The sequence below is a fragment of the Hyperolius riggenbachi genome, chromosome 8, assembly GCF_040937935.1.
Source record: "Hyperolius riggenbachi isolate aHypRig1 chromosome 8, aHypRig1.pri, whole genome shotgun sequence".
NCBI classification, from domain to species: Eukaryota; Metazoa; Chordata; class Amphibia; order Anura; family Hyperoliidae; genus Hyperolius; species Hyperolius riggenbachi.
Genome location: NC_090653.1, coordinates 228,549,046 through 228,573,227, shown reverse-complemented (window position 1 = coordinate 228,573,227; position 24,182 = coordinate 228,549,046). Strand labels below are relative to the sequence as shown.

The window sequence follows — 24,182 nt, the reverse complement described above, 5'->3', positions numbered from 1 at the left end:
ATGTGGGAGCCAACAGCCTTACAGTTCAAGGCTTTCATATAGTGGTGGCTCTAAACCCTATACCTGAAATCTGCTCAGCCAACATGGGAGATGCAGCTGCACATTCAAAAAGGAACAACCACACATCCCATGGAATTGCAATGCCATCTTGCACAACAAATTTTAGTATAACAGTTTTCACACTTTGTGGGGCAAACTTTCAAGAACTGTGTTGAACATTTTTTATTGTTCAACATTGGGCTTCTAATTTGCCTTCACATCACTGGGCCTGGTACATACGGATTGCATGCAAAACAATTAGCTCTAGAACTTTTTAGAAGTGCTACAGCACAGACTAAAATATTTGAAAATAAACCAGAACCTTTAACTGGTGGAACAGTTCATGGAATTACTCCGGGGGTGGGGGGCAGGGAGGTATTGAACTGCTGTGCAATACCTTACTATTCCTGAAGATGGCAGCAAATTACCTTTTACTTATGAAAAGGTAGTCTACAACAGTGGTTCCCAACCTTTTCCGGGCCGGGGAACGCTTTCTGACCATATTTTTCTCCGGGGAACGGCGGCGGCGGGGGGGGGGCGGCGGCGCGGGTGTTTGCGCGACCTAGTGGACAGTGCCGTGCTATGGGGGGGGGGGGGGCGGCTGCATAGCTAGCATAGTTGCCCCAGTATAGGGAGTTTAGTTGCCCCAGTATGGTTAGTATAGTTACCCCAGTATAGTGCCCCAGTATAGCTAGTATAGTCCCAGTATGGATAGGTAGTGCCCCAGTATAGCCAGTAAAGTGCCCAGTATAGCTAGTATAGTGCCCAGTATAGCTAGTATAGTGCCCAGTATAGCTAGTATAGTGCCCAGTATAGCTAGTATAGTGCCCAGTATAGCTAGTATAGTGCCCAGTATAGCTAGTATAGTGCCCAGTATAGCTAGTATAGTGCCCAGTATAGCTAGTATAGTGCCCAGTATAGCTAGTATAGTGCCCAGTATAGCTAGTATAGTGCCCAGTATAGCTAGTATAGTGCCCAGTATAGCTAGTATAGTGCCCAGTATAGCTAGCATAGTGCCCAGTATAGCTAGCATAGTGCCCAGTATAGCTAGCATAGTGCCCAGTATAGCTAGCATAGTGCCCAGTATAGGTAGGTAGTGCCCCAGTATAGTGCCCAGTATAGCTAGTATAGTTGCCCCCAGTATAGCTAGTTTCGTTGCCCCCAGTGTAGCTAGTTTCGTTGCCCCCAGTATAGCTAGTTTCGTTGCCCCCAGTATAGCTAGTTTCGTTGCCCCCAGTATAGCTAGTTTCGTTGCCCCCAGTATAGCTAGTTTCGTTGCCCCCAGTATAGCTAGTTTCGTTGCCCCCAGTATAGCTAGTTTAGTTGCCCCCAGTATAGCTAGTTTAGTTGCCCCCAGTATAGCTAGTACAGTTCCCCCCCAGTATAGATGCCCAGGAGGGGGGGAAGCAGCGCTAGGAGGGGCAGTGGAGGCAGCGGTGGGGAGGGGGGGGAAATATCCCCCCCCCTCCCTCACCTGGGACCCCTCCTGCCTCTCTCCCCCTCCGTTTAGCGGTGGCAAGTGCGGCTCAGCGGCGGGGAGGCATACGGAGAATTACTCACCACTTCTGCGTTCCAAGCGCCGGCAACGTCATGTCGTCACACATCTCCGCCTTCAATACCGCCCACTGTGCTTCCGCTAATCAGGAAGAACAGTGGGCGGCATTGAAGGCGGAGATGTGTGACGACTTGACGTTGCCGGCGCTTGGAACGCGGAAGTGGTGAGTAATTCTCCGTATGCCTCCCCGCCGCTGAGCCGCACTTGCCACCGCTAAACGGAAGGGGAGAGAGGCAGAAGGAGGGGTTCCAGGTGAGGGAGGGGGGGGATATTTCCCCCTTCCCCACCGCTGCCTCCACTGCCCCTCCTTCTAGCGCTACTTCCCCCCCTCCTGCACCCTTAAGTAGGTACAGGTCTGGCGAGAGGCCAGACCTGTACGGCACACCGGGCAACATGCCGCGGCACACTAGTGTGCCGCGGCACACTGGTTGGGAAACACTTGTCTACAAGTGGGTCAAGGAAGTTTGCTTCTAATTACTGCACAAAGTGAAGAGCTGCTGCTCATATACTTTCTCTGAAGGGGCGGAGAAGTTAGTGACTAAAACATTGGATCATTTGTAAAGGTACCCAAGAGTCTGGGAATCCCGTGTTTATAAAAGATAATGCCTCCTTATATTACCACATGGAAAAGTCTGGAGCTACAAGGAACTTTTTGCAAGATCTTTATGAACTAGTTTGTGACAGTAACAGACAAGCATAAAATCTTGCCCAAAGGAGCCTGAGGATCATTGGAAGAAGTGGGGGGTTAATTGAGAGGTAGCACGGCAGCTGCTCAGGAGGCAAATTCTCTGCCCAACCATAAGGGCTAAGGTTTTTCCCAGTGCCTCACCTGAAGACTAGAAACAGTGAGTCTGCGAGAGTCATCTGAAGTGGAGCCCGCTGATACCACGAATGGGCTGTCTGGAATGTGCTCATCGTTGAACTTGACGGAGACTTCATAATCGCCTACAAAACACAAATACATCAGATAGGTCATTTTCCATTCTGGCTACAAATATTTTACCTGGCTGTTCACAAATACATATGCTTGAGGCACAGATCTGCTACCTTGGAACTTTCAATATATACTGTGCCTGCATGGAACATGCCTTACTGGCTTATACTGATTAACATTGCTGCATGTGCTTTCCTATTCTCTGACCTGGCTGTTCACAAATACAAATGCTTGAGGCACAGATCTGTTACCCTGGAACTTTATACTAACAACTATATTAATACATGCATATCTTTGTTCTAAAGCCTCTGAAGATTTTTGAGGACATATTGATCAGGTGATCATGCAATAACCACTCGGCCTCCACTTGACCGCTTTTGAGGTCATTTGATTTTTTTGTCAGTGTGGTTGACGCTTAAGTCGGTCTGGTGTATGTATGTGAGGGCGCCGGTTTGTTTGCAGGGTGGACACCTAGCTGCTATGTATTTTTATTTATAGGTTTTTTTATGTGTGTGTTGTACTAATAAAGCAATTTTGATATATTTGTAAATTTGATGTTTGCTGTCAGTTTCACTCTCCTCATCCCTTCTATCCTAATATTTACAAATGTTTTAAGCCTGGTACCAACTAGCAGCACAGTTCTAAACGCTTGTGATTTGAAAAAGCTCTTGCTAATGCAACGCTATGGGTGTTTTCTCCATTTGAGGGATGCTCAGTTTTTAACACATCAGCAAAAGCTTTACAAATCACAAGCGCTTTGAGAAGTGCCGCTAGTAGGTCCCAGGTCTTAAGTTCAGTCTCACCTATAGCTCAGCTTAGAGCAAAACTGGGGCACAGGTAAAATCTCAAAAAGGTTTGATCTGCACAACACTAGCCTAGAAACTCATTTACTACTGCTTGGTGTCTAACATGCAAGGTTAGAGTTCAGAGACCAGACTGGGCAATGGGTGCTGAAGATAAAATGGAATTTTAAAAGAGTTGAGTGTTAGTAGGTGGACTTTAACATTAACTTATTAACCAATACTATATTAACAAGAAGTGTTTGATATAAAGGTTGGGTGACAGGACAGTGGGAAAGGTACAATTTTTGTAATATTTAGAATTTGGAGGGTAAGAACCGAGTGCCAGGTATAACACTGATTGGGTTGGTAAAAGGGAGGTGGCAAGTGATGACCGCTAACCTTACAGGTTTCTCAAATGCTGGGAATTGGGACTTCAGTACAAAGAGTACAAAAGAAATTAGTCACTTGCCAACCAACTTCCACAGAAAGATTGAGCTATTCCAGACAGCTGGTGCTTCTGTGCTTAATACCTCAAATGCTGCAGCAAGACTTTCCTTCAATAGTGGACAATAGATTTCCTGACATGTTCTCCAGTGATGGGCTTCCAAGTAGGAAGCGATTTGAATTCAGAAGGCTTCATTAACAGGTGTGAGTACGGGAGACAGGGGGTTACTTACCCACATGTCAGTTGGCTTCTATTAGTCTCAATCCACTTGCATGTGACCTATGGGACGCATTCTAAGACTCGCTGCCACACTCCCTCCTTCAAGCTGGGAGGAAGTGCAGTAGTAAGTCGTGCAACGTGTCCCATATGTCGCATGCGAGTGGATTGATATGCACAGCAACAGACAGACTTCTGGGTAAGTAACTCCCTGTCTCCCGGGCTCACACCTGCGTTAATCAAGTCTCATTTTAATTCCAAATTCGAATGGCTTCCTACTGGGAAGCCAATTGCTGATGTTCGAGTGTTAAATTTGAGCACTTTATTTACAGGCTTGTACCCAAATATCCACCTGCCCAATAATGTAACTTTAGCCAATGGAACACTTTAAAGCAGGGATCCTCATGGGCAGAGGTCCTCACACTTGGCACAGCTTAAATTACACTAATTGGTTTCATGCTGAAGGTAGAGGAGCTCACATGGATGATGGTCAGGTTGACCACTCATTCAGGTAAGGTAAAACATGAGTAAGGAACGCCAAGTAACCCATTTTACTTTAAGCAACAGCTTTAATATTTAGTTTCCCTTTAAATTCATACTGGAAAGAATTATGGCAACCCGTGTGTAATATGCAGAGACAAGGGATATTGACACCTCCTTCCAGATAATTCTAAGTTTCATAGAGAAGCATACCTGGTTCCTGTACAATATAAGACACTCCACAAGATCCATCTTTCCGATCTTCAAAAGCAATCTCCGCTTTGCTGGGTCCCTCCACAGCAATGGATAGACCACCAGCACCAGCTTCTCGTGTCCAGATGCTGAACTCCGCTATAAAAACAATCATAGGGCCAGTTTGACTAAGGAAAAAAGTCACCTAATTACACAGCATTCACAAAGTTCTAAATTACATTAGGCTTAAATTAAGCTATCCAATAAAGTGATCCAGAAGGGCATCAACACTAGATGTATGGCAAGGATTCACAACCTCCAATTCCAGCATCACCACATCAGAGCCAGCTGATACTTTGATCAACTCCCTGGTGTGATCCACCCCCCCCCCACACACACACACACACACACACACGCACACACACACACACATTGGTCTTTGCACCAAAGCAGGAAATGTGCCAGGAAATAGATGTGAGGGGCTAGTTCCAAAAGTTTTAGCCCAATCGGGGACCCACCTGTAGAGCCCTTTAAATACCAGCAGACGCAGTTTGGTACATTCTAAAGTGTCTCCAAGCATTAAGGGCTCTTTTACTCCGCCTGTGGTTTGCTGGGTTTTGTGATGCCATTCCAAGCACATGTGATCTGAAAAATGCAGTCACTGTTTCAGGCCCTAGCACTTTTCCATACAGACTATGGCCAATGAGCAACTTGGGTAATAGGTTTAACTTCTAACGACTATTCTACTTTTTGGCATAGCACATTAATGGGCAGCAATTAAAGCCCTAGCTCATGTTATTTTTGGAATATGTATTGTGTGTCACAATTTGCAATGCACACTTCTGGCTGGGTTTGCTACGATTGTTTGTGCCATACTGCTTAGCTGGACTAAACTGAGCTGTTCAAACTTCTCCCCTTAACACACACACACACACGTCAGGGAAGTGTTAGGTGACACTAGCCTTCCTGTGACCAGTCAGGGGATTGCTCAGTGCCAAGGAAAAACTCCCTCTCTGCTGTCAGTGCTACACCTCGTGCACCAATTCAGTTTTTGTCACTTAACTTTTCCAAGGAGAATTCCTCTGCAACAACTACAACCAGTCTGAAGATCACACCAGTAATGTTAGCCCTCTGAGCCATTATAAGCAATGCAAAATCTAGAAGGAAGTACTACAGCACTTATTAGGCTTAGTTTTGGTTGTATGAGCCGGTTAAAGAATCTATACTCTAAAATTCTTACAATAAGAAGCATACCATTCTATTTATGATGTTCTCCTGGGCCCCTCTGTGCTGTTTCTGCCACTCCCTGCTGCGATCCTGGCTTGTAATTGCCAGTTTTAGGCAGCGTTTACAAACCAAACACATGGCTGCTAACCAGTAAGTGATAGGCTGAGCTAAGCTCAGTCTAAATCATAGGCCTAGTGCACACTAGAGTGGTTCTGCTGCGGTTTGCGATCAGCTTGCGGGTGCGGATCCGCTAGGGTAATGTATTTCAATGGGCTGGTGCACACCAGAGCTGGAGGCGTTTTGCAGAAATGCATACTCCCGGGCTGCTGCAGATTTTGGATTGCGGATGCGTTTCTGCCTCAATGTTAAGTATAGGAAAAACACAAACCGCTCTGAAAAACGGCACTAGCTGAAACGCTACAGAAAGAAAAAGTTTCAAAATCTAGCATTTTGCGGATCTGCTAGTGTTTTTTGGTGTGCACCAGGCCATACAGAGCCTGCAGGGGCCGTGGAGAGTGTGTATAGCTTCTGCCTATCACAGTAGAGCAGCACATTCCTGCCTCAGCGGACAAAGCTGACAAGGGAAAGAAGATTAGATTACAGATAATACAGCCACTGTGCAACTAGGAAAGGCTGCAGTAAGACAGACCACATTAGAACAGGTATAGGAACTTATAGGATAGAAGAAATAAGTCTTAAAATTGTTACAGAGTCTCTAAAGCACACCTATAGATTTCTAAAGTAAGAAAGTGGGTCCTATCACAATGGAAATGGCATGTGTGCTGCAGGCCCACCCAATCACCAATGCAGTTCGTTACCATGAGTGGGCGACATTGAGGCCTTGTGATTATGAGGCCTGGGGACAAACTACTTATCAAATTGCTACACTCAGGAGGCTGAAGATTGATTACCAAAATCCATTTCTAGCAGCTAATCAGCATTTTAAAAATCTGCCACATGTGGCCACCACTTGAAGCAAAGTCCAAGAGTCACTTTTAGAGGCTGACACGGCTAGAGTAAAGGTGGCCACTAACTGTCCAATTTCTAGCGAAAAATCGTTCGAGGGGTCAGAAATTCTGATCGGACGAAAAATAGTTTACTACACCATCAACTAACCAATCTTTGCTTCCTATCATGACCACCAAGAAAATCCAAATTTTCGTTCGACGAAAATTCGTGTGACTTTTCACTCGTTCATAATCGATTGTGTTCACCAATGGAGATTTACAACCAATCCGATCAGAATTTCTAATCGCTCGAACGATTTTTCACAAGAAATTGGACCGTCAGTGGCCAGCTTAAGAATTAACCCTCTTGTAATGTATTGTACAAATGAGCCGTGCAAGTCAATGAAAACCTGGCAGGTTTTCCATGTACTGTATACCTGGTGTTCCAACCTCCGCTCTTTCCAATCCTGGCCCACCAGCTCGAACTTTGTGTGCTCCTCCTTCACCCAGAGGTCCTACAGTGAACTGGAAGGGGCTGCCAGGTACATGCTGGCCCTTATACTTTACACTGACTGTGTGAACACCCATCTCCGTTGGGACAAATCTGATGCAGTAAGTATTGTTCTCGCCCTCCATTATTTCTGCATCGTGAATCTTGCCAGATGGACTTGTCACTTGTGCAGTCATATCATGGATGCTGATTTCTGAAAGAAAAAAAAAAAAACAAGTTAGACTGAAATACATTGTAACCAGTTAGTCTGGTTATCTGCGAGTACATTGAGCTTGCACAAGTCTGATGGTACCAGTGGAAGTCTCCTAACTACTATGTTAGCTCATCCTTTGACAAACTGCTCCCATGGATGTCTGGGGCAGACCCCACCCCAGTACTTTCGGTTCAGTGACGCTTTCAATCACTAGTATGATGAAGCAAAATGGCCAAGAGGTTGCAAGTTTAAAAGGGTAGTGGAGTAGAATTTTGCTGCTTCATACAGTGCAACTGTAAAGGATTGTAACAACATTGTGATTTTTTTGTGCAATTTTCAAGCGACTAGTGACTTTTTGCAATCATTAGTTTCCACAATATCACAAAGTGGGTACGTTCACACCATTAAAAAAGGGGCATTTTGTGACGTGCATCGATTACAACAGTCATGGTGGATAGGATCATTAAGACCACCCCCAAGACTACTCAAACACAAAGTGCCACAATAAGTTAACCACCGGTCATGTGCAGTTGTGGGTTTCCGCAGGTGGGAAGATGGATTGGGGAATGCTCGGAGACATTGCTGTGATGTTCCCTAATCCATCTTCTGACATCTTCAAGTTAAGTGAGGGAAACCACTGCATTTTCTACCACTCACTTGCTAGACATTAACCTTTCCTCTCAGTCTAGAAGAGTCAGAAGCAGCCCAACTGCTTGTAGATTTTTATTATTAAATGAAGTGTGGTGTTGACAGTCTCCACAGGTTAAATACAGGAGTGCAGGGTTGGTGGGGGCATTAGGCTAGCATTTGTCAAAGCTTAAGTGTCTCCAAGTGCTTCTGGTCCATTGAACAAATTAGGTTGCATAACTCAATCTGAACAAATTGAGCACATAGGAGGGGGCTTTGAGGTGCATAGTGAAGTCACTGGCAGGAAACAAAAGTTCCCAAACAGATGTAATTGGCTCCTTCACAAGACAGACATGGAAGTAGCCCTTAAATTTTGCATTTAGGGCTAAATGGGAGAACATGGGAGATTGAGACAGACAACTGTTTTACAAGATTCAGCAGAACCATGGATACAAGCAGCAGCTTCTAATACCCTGTTCTTTCCCGTGGTGATGTATTTTAACCACTTCCGGATTCTCGGAGCGTATATACACGCCCCTGAATCCTGAAGTGTATTCCATGGAAACGGCCGCTCGTTTGAGCGGCCGTTCTATGTCAGTTCACGGAGGGTGTCTCCGTGAACACCCTGCGAGCCGATCGGCGGCTCGCAGGGTAAATGTAAACACACGGGGAAGACCTTCCCCGGTGTTTACATGTATACGGCGCTGCTGCGCAGCAGCGCCGTAGAGGAGATCGGTGATCCCCGGCCTCTGATTGGCCGGGGATCACCGGCATCTGATAGGCTAAAGCCTATCCCATCAGGCGCAGGACGGAAATCCGTCCTGCGCCGCTCACAGGGGGAGGGAGGGAAGGGGAAGGAGGCCAGGAAGCGCTGCGGAGGGGGGCTTTGAAGAGCACCCCCCCCGCAAGCGCAAGCAGCCGGCGGCGATCAGACCCCCCCAGCAGGACATCCCCCTAGTGGGGAAAAAAGGGGGGGGGGGGGGGGAAGTCTGATCGGCCTGGCTGCAACCTTATCTGTGCTGTGGGCTGGAGAGCCCACGCAGCACAGATCAGCACAAAATAGCGTGGTAGGGAAGTGGTTAAGCATATGCAATGAACATTCATGGTTTGAAGCAGCAGCAAGTGTATGAGTAACTGGAAAGAAGTGCTAAAACTAATTTTAAAGTTTGTTCTCTCCAATATTTGCTGTCCAGCATTACTTACCAGGTATTTTCAGACTCAGATCACACTGGCTACCAATATTGGCAACAGATGGTGCTGTTCTTCTACGTGTGATGCTTTCCTTCAACCTTCCTTCACCTGTGACCTTGACGGAGAATGGACTACCTGCAGACAAAAGCTCTGGTTCAGCAGGTTTTACACAATGGCTATACTCTTTATCCCACTAACTACACACAATAAGCCATAATCTACTGCACAATTCATGGAAGATTCTTGGCTTTAGCATTTTATTCTGGCAAGTGAAATAGAAAAGTTACCTGGTACATGCTGATCTGCAAACTTAATGTTTATGATGTAGTTTCCAGGCTCTGTTGGGCAGTAGGTCACTTTACATGTTCCATCTTCCAAGTCCTCGGTGTTGATGTCCACTTTGCTGGGTCCCTCAATAGACAGGCTGAGGCCACCATACCCTGTAGACAGGACCAGTAAAATGCCTAGAATCAGTAACTAGTTAACACATACTACATGTTATCCAGGGAACCAACTTCTTGTTACAACAAAACCACTTTACTAATGATTGTTTGCTTCAATATTAGCCAGCGAGTGCCGAGGTAAGAGGACAGCTGGGCCATACCAAATCTAAGAAAAATTAGGTTAAGTTACTGTAATGGGGCCCAGCAGTTTATGATCTTGGACCGGTTTTAAACAAGGATAACACTACATAAAGAGGGCTGCAGGTCTTGAATAAGCAGCAGCATCGAGTCACGTTAATGCAGAAAAATCCCAACAGCCCAATACTTGCCTTATGTCCCCTAGCAGTTACCACAACTATTATGTTCTAGGAAGCCCTTTTCCCTCCCAGCACCTCCCCCCCACCACCACCAACCATAGTATTAAAAACAAGTCCACATCCTCACCTGCTTCCCTGGTGTCAATGATGAACTCTGCAGGCTCGAACGTCCGCCCCTCTTTCAGACCCTGGCCAGAGACCACCACGCGACTTGCGTCACCAATTTCTGACTGGCTGATCATTACAGTGATGGGGCTGTTTGGTATATGATGTCCATTCTTCTTAATACTGACTAAGTGCTCACCAGTCTCCTTTGGCACAAACGAAATACCTGCAGTGAAAAAGGACAATACAAAAATCCGTAAGCTATCGAATATACAATAGGTCTAGTGGAATAAATATAAAATAAGTCAGTCATGATCTTTTCAAATAAATTCCTACATGCAGAAATGACAAAGGGCTCCATGTGCAATCTGTGGATGTATGTGGTAAACAAAAGCAAGCATAGATATGAAGGTCTCCTGAGCTGAACCGAGCAGAGTTGATGCACATACTGTCTAAAATTCTCTTTTTCAATTAGGAGCATTGTGAACAGATTGCCTTTATGCATTGCCTTCGTTTTGTGCATTTGGTGTTTAGCCTCTATATATTGCTTTCACCTGCCACAGAAATGTACAGAGTAGTTTTGTCACTTACTGTTCCAAGGCTCACAACCTAACAAATTTTAGGGTGTCCTTTCTTCAGAATTCACTACATACACTTGTAAGGAAAAGGTTAACATTTAAACTATCCAACAAACAGAACAGTTAGTTCAAGGATTTAACTTCATCCCAATCAGTAGCTGATACACCCTTTTCTATGAGAAATATTAACCTTTTCTCAAATAGATCAGGGGGGTCTGTATGGCTGATATAGTTGTGAAACCCCTCGCATAGTGTGATGTCAGGACCTTCCTCTGAACCTTGTTACATTGTGGGAAACCGCTGTTTCCAACCCCAAGTAACCATTATCTCCCTCCATGCACATGTAGATCAAGGGAAGAAAAAAAAAAAAAAACATAAAACACTTCTAGCCTATAGCAATGTTAGTGGGTGTGGTTATAAATATTAATGTCAGTTATTGCCATCTAGTTCTTGTCTGTCAGCAGTAGAATTGATTACATGCAGGCTGATTGTGGATCAAACATTAATTACATAGCAAATATTTGAGCCCTCTTAATTTTTTTAACTTCTCACTTTGCAAAGTATTCACTTATTTTCTCCCTTTTGCGCTAGAGTTCCTCTAACCTCCCTAGTGGTATTGACAGTTATACACTTCAATACAAAACATCCTGTGAACAGTATTGATGGGCATACACGTTAATACTCTCCTGCACTGTATACTAGGCCCTTGCTTGACACATTGTTAAGTTACAAGGGGGGGGGGGGGGAATGTTATCAAAATGTATTGGATTTCCTGGGGAAATTGAATGCCAGGGAGGTTATGCAGAATTTTGTAAGCTTTAAAAGGTTTTTTCCTTTTAACACAACCTTCAGTTAAACCACCAATTTATGATGGCCCCTCTGCAATTTATGTTAGGCGCTCATGTTTTCAGCACTGCTGCCTACAAATTTCAGCCCATGTTAGGCCCGGTTCACATTAGCGGTGGCCGTCCGGAATTGCCGTGCCTGGAGCCGGACCGCTTTCAGAACGGACGGAACGGACGCACGGCATGGCAATGAAAGCCTATGCGTCCGTTCACATGCGTCCGTTCTGCCGGACCGGAGCCGGACCGGATCCGGGCCGGATCCGGACTCCGGCGTCCGTTCCAACATGCGCTATTTTTTGGTCCGGAGCGGAGCCGGACTGCACCATCCGGCCAATACAAAGCAATGAGAGCCGGAGAGCGCACAACACACTGGCTACAAAAACCGGACGTTCTACCCCACTTCCTATGCATTTTGGATGGGGACCACATGGGCCCAGCGAAGAGTGGGGCAGCAGCGATTTCATGCTGGAGCTCTTTTTGCCAGCAACATGTCTGATATGTCTGAAGGAGGCGAACAACAGAGAGAATTCCCAGGTTTACGAGTAAAAAATGCCTGGATCCATGGTCCCAACTGCAGTCTCTGTATCCACGGATGGTCTCCACACGTCCACCTGTCTCCAACAATGACCCCAGACCCTTCTGCTGACCTCCCAGACCCCAGGTAATTAAAAGGATGTTATCTCCTTAAGAAACCGGATCCGGACCGCAACAGTGTTCACACCGCACGGAAACCGGATGCAAACGGACCGGATCGGATAGGAACCGTACGGATCAGGTCCAGTCCGGATACGGTGCGGTCCGGACATCCGGTGCGGTTTTTACTAAACCGCAAGTGTGAACGGGGCCTTACAGCCTAGGAGTTGCCCTTACTGCAGTCTATGGCTCTTCCAGTGACATAGGAGCAGCTGTACATACACTAGATTCTTGGCAGAGACTAGCCGCCTCTGCAGAGTTTAGTCTAGCATGTATACAAGGCTTTAGTCCCAGGCAGTCATCTAGGACATGAAGGTACCAGGACTGTTTCCTTCTGCCACTGATTGCAAGTAACCTAAAATCAAGCTTTATCACTAGTGTTCTTGTTTCTGCAACGCAGTTGAAAAGCAATTATAGTAAAGCATCCATACCGCAATAGACCGCCTGATCCAGAACTTCACCCACTTTTTCATAAAGTTTTCAGCTCCCGATGCTTGACTTAAACCATGTAATATGGCATAGTAGAAAGTCTCACCTATATGTCCATTGCGGAGTCTCTTGAGCAGACAAGGTTCTTCTCTTCCTGAGGGAGAGGTCACTGTTGCGGTCAGCACACTTAGATCGGTTTCTGTGATGTTGAGTGGGATATCGGCAGCAGACCCGACCTTCAGTTGGGACATGCGCATGGTGTCATCACCTGATAACAGGAGCACAAAGCCTACATTACAACTATGATCGAGGAAATATACAAATCATGTTTTGAGATGCACAAGAGTAGATTTTTTTGAGCGCTGCTTGTGCCAGTGTTGAAGGCTTAAAGCACTGCATGGAACGTCACTACAGAGAAGTGCCAGTTTTAGGCATACTAAGTTTACATTCAATATGCTTACCTGACTGACTATTTGGTTACAACTCTAGACCACCACAAGGTCGTCTTTTCCTACACCCGATAACTAGAGAGCAGTTAGAGTCTGCAAGTTCCACTGACTTGAAACCAAGTCAAACAACCACTGCATCTGCTAATCATTTAGCTGGTCTGCAGCTACTGTGTGACTAGCTCAGCCTAAAAATTAAAGTCATTGAAACTGCAGGCTTCAAGTATACCAATTCTGAGCCCCCCCCCCCCCCAATGCTGCTTAGTAAACTTAGTAGATTGGAGTCATCAAACATGAGCTCTACAACTATTTTCTATGGGGTTGGCTCATCCTTGTGTCCCGACTTCTCAGCATGTGAATTATGTATGGCCACCACTTAATCTTCTGTATATTTTGTACTTCTACAACTCACTCTAGGATATTCATGCCCTTAATCACTCAATGCAGACCTTGTGCAACATACTATGGCATTTTCTGGACTAATTCCTGGTAGAAACCATGCAATTTCCCATCAGATAGATGGGTCAATAGATCATTTCTGACAGATCCAATCAGACTTCCAATTGTTTTTCTGATCACTTCTATGCAAATAGATTAGGGGAAAAAAAACAAAACAGAAATCAGATTGGACCGGTTGGGAATTCTGTTCAACCCATCTGACAGGAAATTGCATGGTGTGCACCAGGCTTTACACATGGAATTGCAAAGACTGGAACAATCGCACAGAGCCCAAAAAGCCCTTTATCATAAAGCAAAACTAAGTGTAATTTTGCCTCAGACGGAATTTGTGACATTTCAGTTCTAAAGGAGAAACTGCTTTCCTATGATGCCTCACTCCTGAATAAGTAAGCCATCTTTTTATGCCCTTGAAAGCAAGGCTGCACATCCAGAACTACTGGTACATAGTAAACCTGTAGCCAATACATCTGGGGCATGGAACCCACAAAAAAAAAAAAAAAAAAAAAAAAAAAAAGCAAAGCGCTATCGCAATCACTCAAGTTTTTAATTAGCATTTTTGTAAGCAATTTCATGGGCGTTTTCCGGCGATTTTAAAAAGTATAAGCTTTTTGCCAGCGATTGTGAGAGATTTGTGTGCAATTTTAAAATTCCAGCAAAAAAAAAAAAATAAATTTAAGAACCAATCAGAATTAAAATTGCTGTAGCGATTCATGAGAGATTTGTCAGCGCTTCAATACTTTATATTAAAGCGCAAACTCTCCCAAAATGCTGCATGTCCTGCGATTGCAATTTTGCTCATCGCAATCGCTACTGTGGAATTTGTTATTTACATTGGCAGAGGGTTGCTCTAGGCAATTTCAACTGTTAGCCAATCCACACCTGCATCTGTAGGGTTTGCAAAGTCAAGAACTGCAGCAAAGTATTTACACCAAGCTAACTGCAGCAAAGTATTTACACCAAGCTAACTGCAAAAGCTGCTCACCTGTGATCTTGGCAACATAAGGACTGCCAGGGATGTGCTTGTTATTGTATTTTACAATTATGTTGTAGTCTCCTGGAAGGACAGGTAGATAGGACACTGTACATGTTCCATCCTGGTTATCTGTACAGCTGATCTCTGCTTTAGAAGGCCCCTCAATGGCCAGCGACAGACCACCTGAGAAACATTAAAATTCAGTCAAGGAAGGAATACTACAATGTGAGTTGTGTGTAGAATTGTACATTGCCTCTTACCTTCACCAGCATCTTTAGTGTTCACTGTAAATACGGCCGGCTTATTCACGGTGCCATGTATCAATCCTGGCCCATAGGCAGTGACATGACCACTGTTTACATAATCCACATAGAATTGCAGAGGGCTTCCTGAAAGTTTAAATAAATTCAGTTTTCAAATAAAAAAGGAACCAAAACTTGTAAATTATATGAATGTTTGATCCATGAACCTTCCCAGAATGGGAAGTGCTACTGAACCAAAAACGTAAACATTTGGATAGGAATCAGGCAGTATATGGATCAGTATCAAGCCACTAGTGCTCAACCCCAGGATACAAAGTGCCAACTTTATAGCTTGCACAAGAATGTCTAACAGTTTCAGCACTGATCAAGTTACAGGTAGAGCCAACCTAAGAGTGATAAAGAATCACCTATGTAATTAAACTGCATCTACAAAGTTGATGCCATGCCAAAATGTAGATGGCCTTAATTATTGTGTATGCAAACTGCTTTTGGAAGAAGCAAACATTCTACTGGTAAAATAGAGCAGGGTCAGAAAAACTGTTGCCATGAAACAAATGCCACCTTTTAAAGTTGGCCTCGCCCAGTGTTGGAACCCACCTGGAATGTGCATGCTGTCATACTTTATGTCCATCTCATGAAGGCCAGCTTCAGTAGGAGCATATCTTACAGTGACTGTTCCATCCTTGTTGTCAGTGATATCAGGCTTGGCCACTTTCCCAGAGGGCATGCGTACTTCCCCTATAACAAAATTAGTTAGGATTAGATAGGTCTGAATATGGAGCCAAAGTTAAAGCCTCACTAAACGGATTGAAAAATACCCATACCTGTGATCTCTCCTTTCTTAATAGTAAATGGAATGACCAAATCAAAAGGCCTCAGCCCTGCAACATCCAGTCCATTCACGCCCATAACAGGGCGGTCTGTGGCCTAAACAGAAAAATCCACACGTAAAGATGCAGTCTGTACAATGAGAACAGGACGAGAGAGTAGAGGAAGAGGACATGCTGCCATGGAGACAAAGAAAACCAAACTCCGATGCAGATTCACACTGATTAAACCAAGACTTCTAACTTATACAGAAAGGTATAAAGCCAAGTGAACTGGGCTTAAAGCTGACATTGCAAAAGTCAAATTTCTCAGCAAGAAATCCATGGAAACTTCCAAATATATGGAACAAATACCCATTTAGGAGGATAATATCTACCATTGTAAGAGAACGGCAAATTACCTGGGTAACCCTATACCTAACTTAGTGAGACATTATTTAGAGACATGTATAAAGAGAAATAACTAGTTTATGATGCTACAATAGTTCTAAGCAGATATCAATGAACTCAGATGCTGTGGTCAGCTATATTACACATCCCTCATGATTAGCCAGGCCTTCAATGAATTTTATTAACTAGACTAATGCCTGTATTCCAACAACCTAACAGGCCAGGGAGGCTATCTGATGAACTTGCAAAGGAGTTTGGCTTACAATTAATGCAAAAAATGCACTGTACACAAGTCTTTGCAGTCAGTTTATCCAAAAAAACTTGGCAAACCTGGAAATGAGAATTCTGCAAGAGACCATTAAACATCACTGAACACATGGAAAACTGATGAAACGGACGAGCTGAGGAATAAAAGGGTTAAAGGCCTTCCACCCACCCACACTAGGAGGATGGATGGAACAGATGGAGGACATAATGGGAAGGAAATGTTGGCAGTGAGAGGAAGATGGGAAGATATGAAGGACATCTGGAATAGAGTGGACAGAGGTATGAACCCAGCAACATAATCCCCCCCAAAATTTAAAAGCTAGGGAAGATGAACAGAAAGCCCATCTCTGGAACAGTAGGAGTGGGGAATGGAAGTCTCTGGAAATGGTCTGGTGTTGGTCATAGCATAAGCACAGCTAATGTGAGAATCTCCACTAAGCTATCCCAGTGAAATCAGATCCATTAGCAATGCAGTGTAAGCACAATGGATAAAAAGACCACAAAGATAATCTTCTAGGCAGCTGTAACCACACAACACCAAGTCACTAAATGGGTAACCACCTGATGTAGATTGGTAAGCCCTGTAAGTGGTGTCTGGTTGTAAGGTTACTGGCTTCTCATTTACATCAAGTCAAAAGATTTTGTGGCATCTTTATTCCATCCGCAGTGTATGCAGAAGGCAACACCAAAGTAGGCTGTGCAATAATGGCACATGCAAGAAAGAACAAATTGTCTAAAGCAAACAAAGCACAGACAGAACCCCCCAAAATTAGTTCTAACGCTATTGACTCATTTTACTGATCAACGAACAGCCTTCTAGACTACACAGTAGCTCGAACTCCATCCAAAGTTTCAGTGTAAGGTTGTGCGTAGTTCTAAAGCTCTTGGGAAGTGGCATTGTTCTTTTCTGGTTTTTGCAGACCAAGTAGCCTTGGCCAAACAAAGCGCTCAATGTCCTATAGACCTCAACCCAATGTCTTCGGACAGAGCATGAAAAAGAAAAAATTACCAAATCAGATTTTCTTCAGGGGAAGAGTAAACCTCCACTAAATTAACAACCAGTTCTAACAGTTTGGATGGAGTTCGCATTCAGAGGCAGTAGCTGAACAGGAAGTGCAGAGCAGAACATAGCTAGTTTGTGTGAGGGCTCAGTTCCAGAGTTTCTTCCCCATCTCCAAGTGCTCCAAGGTAGTTTTATCTACATGATTGATACAGTTACTGTTAAAAGCTGGGTACCCAGGGTTGCTGCATGCCCGGGTATGCGTAAGATGGGGCTAATTGCTGCTGAACCATCTGCTGAGGCATCATTTGCTCGCCGTCCAGAGCCTGCGTTGGGATTGTAAGCACATGTTAGTGATTGAACCTGGATATCAAGATTAATATTTTCATTTATCCCCTTATGCATAATAGATCAGTTATACCAAAATTAAAACAAACAAAGGCACTCTTCAAGAACAGACTGTCCCACTAGTTTAATACCAGCAGAAATATTTTAGGTGGGAGCAGTACAAAGCTAGCTATGGGATTCTGTAGCCTTATTAAAGTTTAAACTTTGTACCACACAATAGCTATTTTGTAGCTATTAAAGTGAAGGACCCTATAGCCACTACAAAAGGTGGCAATCTACAGGTAGCCCCAGGAAGAGACTTCTAATCAGAGCTTCCATACATTTTAAAGTGCCCATGCACTACTTGATTTTTTCCCCCATTCAATTCCCTGCAGATTTAATCTGTAAGAGATACCCACACCTAATCAGTTTGATTTGAACCCCCCACCCCATGCAAAAAAGAAAATTTCAAAAGCAGACATGAAGGATCTAAGTCAAATAGGGAAGGAACAGCAGAAGACCAACCCGGGCACTACATACAGCTTGGCAAATACAAATGTAGGCTGTCTCATGTCTTTTGGTAGACCACCAGCCAAAACTAATCAAAACCACCATTGACTAGCTGAAATGTATATGGGTCTTAAGTAGGGGAAAATTGTGAATGCATAACACTATACTGCATACCATTTTTATGGTTTAAAAACGCTCTAAAACTGACAGTTATATAAAATGAAAGCCTTCTACAGCCATTTTCCTTAAAGGGCACTATAGCAAAATGTAGGCAACTAGGATAATTCTAGTAGCAGGGTTCTAATAGGAAGACTGAGGCCGCATTACAGAATGGGCTTTTATCTCACAGCAGGGAGAGGAGAGAAATCAGCTGTTAGCACAGCTGAACAGACACCACTTTCCTCTTACGTACACCGGATCTGTACATGTGCTATAAAATTATCCTATCCACCTGACCTCTGTACAGACTAATACCTAATATGCTTTGCTCTTCCTATTAGAAACATGCTTCTAGGGTTATCCCAGCAATCTTAATTGCGCTGTAGTGCCCCTTTAAAAATAGTTATATAGGACAGTATGTACTAGTCTGATGTAGAGGTTTCAGAAGCATTTACAGCAAAAATGTAGTCTTTTAGTGCATATTCCTCACTTACCGTAACTTGGAATGGGCTGTTTGGGATGTGTTCCCCTCCAAAGCGCACACAGATGACGTATTTACCAGGCTGAGGTGCAGTGTAGAAAATGTCAAAAGTTCCATCTTCATTTTCTACTACATCTACATCCACCTCTGTGCCATCTGGCGTGCACACTGTACATGTCACTTTACCCTTTCCAGCAGCCTTGGCATCAACTGTTATGACTGTCTCCTCTCCAATCTGGATGGTGGGTCCAATGCCAGCACCTGAATAGGACCAAGATGGAGGGAAAGGGGTGGGGCACAAGGAACAGTCAAGTTAAACAGAACTTTCAAAGCCATGCAACCCAAACCCCTCAGCATTCACAGCCTGCCACCCAGCTGCTCTCATGGAAAATCAGTTCTCAGGAAATATTGAAAGTCAAAGTCAGTGGAGGCAATACTTCAAGCTTTAGGCAAAAAACGTTTTAGCCAAAGCATGTGACTTCCAAGGAATGCACAAGTATTTACATAATATAAGTTTGGAAATGTACATCCAAGTTACCAAATATTTTGCTTGGCTAGCGGAAGACCTCAATAATAGCTTATTGAACAGAAACACTTAATGTGAAGGGGTTATCTTCACTGGCTTAGAGATTGTTCTAGCAGGGATAATTGAGGAAATAAGTCAATCACAGCTGCGTCGACAGGAAGCTAAAAAAGTTAGACTTTAACTACAAAAGAATGGAGGCGTCAGATAGGGCCTCAAGGCAAAGATCACAAGAGATAATGCAGTCCACGTCTTCCTTCCAGAAGACGAAACCGAACTGCTTCCTGCCAGCTGGGCCCTAGGCTGGAGTTATAATTTCCTGCTTACTGATACAAGATAAATGTTTGCATCTACCCAGCTTGACCCTTATCCTGATGCATACAATGCAACTTCGTCAGATTGACTGGTCGAATTGATCATATCCAAAATGTCTGATGCTAGTGATAACAGGATCCATTTTCAAATTACACGAAATATGTCCAATTATCAATCAGGAGCAGATAAGACATGTCAGACGTTATTGATTTGACCCTGACAGGAAGTTGCACCATGTGTACTAGCCTTAAAAGCAATAGAAAAGGTATTCTAAGGTCTTGTTTCCAAATGCGTTTTAAAAATACTGCCATTTACTAATCATGAGCAAACTCAATATGCAACTGTTTCAGTGAACAGTGTGTCTAACCTAGGTGGTAAAGTGATTTGAAGACTACCAGTGCGTGCCTGCATAAAAAGCATGCGACTAGTGAAAAATTCTGGAACTGAGGACCCATCTGTGAACCAATGCTTGGAGCATCAATTTCCTGAAAGACCGATTTCCACAAGAACAGTGCTATAGACAAGCCACAGGGAAGTGAAAGGGTGCAGAGCCAGGTGAAATTAGGGTCGCAGTTAAGTTTGAGAAACGTTGAAACAGGAGACATTCAAAGCGAACATGCAAAAGCCAACAGGACAGAGAATTCAACCACAGCCCAGTGCATGCCACAGTTCAGTGGGTTAGAGTGTGGACTAGATAACTGATCATGTCAAAAAAGCTAGTCCTGTAGAAGAACCATTGTCCTTAATGCCTGCTCAGGACATACAAGTCTACAGCTATAGCCTTCAGTTTTAAGTAAGGCCAGAGCAATTTATGGCCACAAATTGTTCTGCAATGTAGAGATGTTAAGTACACATCTGGCCAATATCCACAGTAGCAAGGTCCATGGTGGTTGTATCATTGAGCAGTGGTTAATGTCTTCAAACTGGATCTGGCCACCTATTCCACACTCATTTGCCACAAATCTGTACTGGGCCAATTTTGCTCAACTACAAATAGAAAGTTATTGCCCAAGTACCTACACACCACCCAAATATACAGTGAGTGTTTTAAGTATCCTAATTGAAGACTACTTGGACTAGGCATATAGGCTGTACTTAGATCAGTATACAGTATATTAGATCAAATTAGAGGGGACTAGACAGGAGCTTAAATCTATGCAATTCCATGGCAATTTAAAGCATTGCAATGCCATGCCTTCAAAGAGCATAATCCGTTTCCTCATCTACATAATAGCCTGGACTGTTCACAGCTGTTCAATAGCCACTGCTATTTAACTATTAACTCTTAAGTTTGTTCAAGTGTTTAAACTGCATGCTGCTGTTCAATGCCTGCAGCTTTTAATGAGCAAATTTCAAGGCAAGAAGTTGCAAAAGTCTGTACAACCAAACCTCAGTTACAACTAAATACTTTACCCAGAATGCATTAGAAGACATACTTCAAATTACACCAGATGGGGGAGGCTCCGTGAGCAATGAAACTGAATGGAGCTACAAATGCTAAGCTTGGAAACAGTCAATATGATGGTTGAGGGCAAAGAGGAAGGAGCCAGGGTAGAGTTGCTGAAGGCAAAAAGTTAGATACCTACTCAAGCACATCACAAGGAAATACTGAGGCCACCGTTAAGTGAACCAATGAGGTAACCTTTTGTAAGTATCCAAAAGACAGCTGTGAACACCCAGACTACAGCATTTCTCCCACCCTCTCGGCCAACAATACAAAGGCTTATTGGTCTCGGCAGCAGAATACTTTGAATCAAAGGGGAGAGGGAGAATAAAGTTCAGTCAATACCAGCAAGCGGCTTACCTAGCCCGTGACCTCCGATTGACACTGAGGTGAAAGGGCAAAGAGCAAGGAAAGGTCATGTGAGACAGTGACAATGTGAGGGTAAAGTGCATAACAAAATAAACAGCAGAGATCAATGTACATCATGACATGTTATGCCATATTCCGTGTGCAGCGTGTGTACGTAAAAAGCGGTGGAAGGAGAGCAACTGTTTTAAAGGCATTCCACGTTACACCCTAAGCTACAATTTTTATATAGCCATAAAATCCTAGTGTATTTTGTATACAGGGATGAAGGGAGGGTCTAATGAACAGAAGGGAAGTACAAATCATAGGACAAACAGATGTGGGCACTGTCAGGCAGTGGATCTTTCGAGCAAATGCAGCCCAGAGTTTAAATAGAGCTATATGCAGTAGCTCGGTCCATTAATCAAAGGGAACCTAAAGTGATAGGGATACAGAGTCTGCTATATTTCCTGTTAAATACAGGTTACCTAACATCCTCATCTCTGGCTGTAGTACTATCTGGATCACACCTAGATCAAGGATGGGGTTAACCCAGTCAGACTTATGTCAAACATCTGACCAGCATGCTTCACTATCTGAACAAAGTTTACACATGATCATACGGGCGGGCACAGAGGAATTGTAGGAGAAAGCTGCCAGTTGGAATACATCTAGAAAGATTCCTTACCTGTTACTGTGCATTTGCTAGCATCTCCGGTTGGTATAGCACGGATACGGTAGGGTGAATATGGAATTTCATCACCACCGTATTTGATGAGAATAGTATAGCGCCCAGTCATATCTGGTACATAGGAAACCGTGTAAGTGCCATCTTGGTTGTCCCGGATGGTGGCCTTCTTTGGTTTGCCCTCAGGATCCTAATATTAAGTTTATGATCATTAGCAAACTGCAAAAACTATACAACTACAATATTAAAGTGTCAACTAATGTATTACTTACTGTGATCTGTACAGCAAGCAGACCTTCTCCAGCATCCTTGGCATCAATCGTAAACTCTACAGGCAAACTGGCTGGGACTCCAGTAGTGTTCAGTCCTGGGCCACTGGCCTTTACCTTGCTGGCATCATGAGTGGGCAAAACCTTTACCTTGAATGGACTGAAGAAAAAAAAAAATTGGAAAGTTCATTTTCCTTCCACCTTACAAAAAATGTTGAATCTGAGATCAAGGTGAACCAAAATAAAAAAAAGTTAATGAACTAAACCCTTTGCAGTTGAATTTTACCCAACAATGAACTCTGACATGGGAGTCACAAAACCTATAAAAACATCTGCAGCACGCTTTAACTGCATCTCTACTAAAGTGGGTCCAGCCACATCTCTTCACACCTTCAAGTTAAAATTAACAAAGTTGTGAAGCCACAAAACTAGTGTCAAAATAGGTGGAGATTTCCAAGAAGTTGCATCACGTTTTGCCTGCATGAATTATTCTCACCTCATTTGTTAATACTACATTTTATACATAACCTGATGCATCTTTGCACATGTGTGAAGGATGATGTATAATGGTCATTGTATACAATTCTCCAACAGATTTGCATTGCTCAATAAATGGTTGTCACCTTCGAGGCATTGGGCTTTTCGCAGTCACAGCTTTGAAATAAGTAAGGCCTCCGAGAAGCAAGATCACTGTACTCCAAGAGTGAGGAATTCATAAGACTACAACTGAACATTTGTAACAAGCATCTTTTGTACACGCTGCACTTTCAGCCTACTCCATGGCAATAGAAAAACATTACTAGCCTACAGGCTAGCCATACATTTGTACAGAACTGCCCTGAAGTCTCATCTGAGGAAGTCTCGATCCCTGCAAGCAAGATAAGTGTTCAAAGTTTGACATGTAGTGGAGAAGTTGCCCAGTGCAACCAATACGCAGCATCATCTTTATTGGTCTTGTGCCCATTAGACTAATGCAGTGCTGAGCAAACTATAGCCTGTGAGTTGTATCCAGCCCACTAGTGTTATGAATCCAGCCCACTGAAAGAATCCTCTCCCCCTTTAAACTTGCATGCCGAGTATAGTGTTAACTCACCCAATCACTTTCCAGCTCCATGGCCGCACCATGTGACCCATAGTCAGTACGTACTATCACACCACATGGTACCACCATGACCATGGAGATTGCTACTAAAAAGAAAACCACTGGGCGAGTTTAACCCATCCCTTAGCACACTTGCAATACTGCAGGGAGGGAGAAGAGCCCAGGAGAGATATCTGGGGCATGTGGGCTGCTTGAGTGCTCAGAAGTGGGGGGGGGGGGGAATTGCCCACTACTGGACCAACTACTTCCTTGTCCTAGACTTAATAGAATGTGAAACCTTAATCCTAATCTGAAATGGTGAATTAATTGGACATTGCACTAAGTAATCAGATATGAGCTGACAATTACTCTCCCTCCATTTGATGCATCGAGGTTCTGAATACATTAAAAGGATGCAGGTATGGATCGTTCACTAACCTGCGTGGCACCTCCTCATCACCATAAAGAACAGCAATGTTATATGGTCCCTCACGAGTGGGCACATAGTTGACAGTCTGGACTCCATTTCCATTATCCACAACTTCAACTGGTTCAACAATACCTGTAAGCATAACCAAATTCTAAGCACCCTTTTGATAACTACATTTGCTGTCAAAGTAATTCCAATAACCATTTGATTGCTATGGGAAACTGAGTGACCAGAAC

General features: G+C 43.8%; 1 protein-coding gene across 5 annotated transcripts in view; it reads right to left on the bottom strand.

Moving 5' to 3' along the window:
• Positions 1-24,182, bottom strand: part of FLNA (filamin A) — a 118,046-nt gene that overhangs the window by 10,647 nt on the left and 83,217 nt on the right. For 2 of the 5 annotated variants that reach the window (XM_068248260.1, XM_068248264.1), the window contains 17 exons: positions 23,955-24,078; positions 22,439-22,595; positions 22,167-22,356; positions 21,494-21,517; positions 18,865-19,112; positions 17,611-17,700; positions 15,715-15,817; positions 15,488-15,628; positions 14,888-15,016; positions 14,637-14,810; positions 12,856-13,017; positions 10,227-10,430; positions 9,627-9,779; positions 9,352-9,474; positions 7,255-7,521; positions 4,665-4,802; positions 2,424-2,539 (listed from right to left, as the gene is read on the bottom strand). In XM_068248260.1, the coding sequence (XP_068104361.1) occupies positions 2,424-2,539; positions 4,665-4,802; positions 7,255-7,521; positions 9,352-9,474; positions 9,627-9,779; positions 10,227-10,430; positions 12,856-13,017; positions 14,637-14,810; positions 14,888-15,016; positions 15,488-15,628; positions 15,715-15,817; positions 17,611-17,700; positions 18,865-19,112; positions 21,494-21,517; positions 22,167-22,356; positions 22,439-22,595; positions 23,955-24,078 (2,543 nt within the window). The remainder of the gene's footprint in view (positions 1-2,423; positions 2,540-4,664; positions 4,803-7,254; positions 7,522-9,351; positions 9,475-9,626; positions 9,780-10,226; positions 10,431-12,855; positions 13,018-14,636; positions 14,811-14,887; positions 15,017-15,487; positions 15,629-15,714; positions 15,818-17,610; positions 17,701-18,864; positions 19,113-21,493; positions 21,518-22,166; positions 22,357-22,438; positions 22,596-23,954; positions 24,079-24,182) is intronic. The other 3 variants (XM_068248261.1, XM_068248262.1, XM_068248263.1) reach the window with 3 other exon arrangements.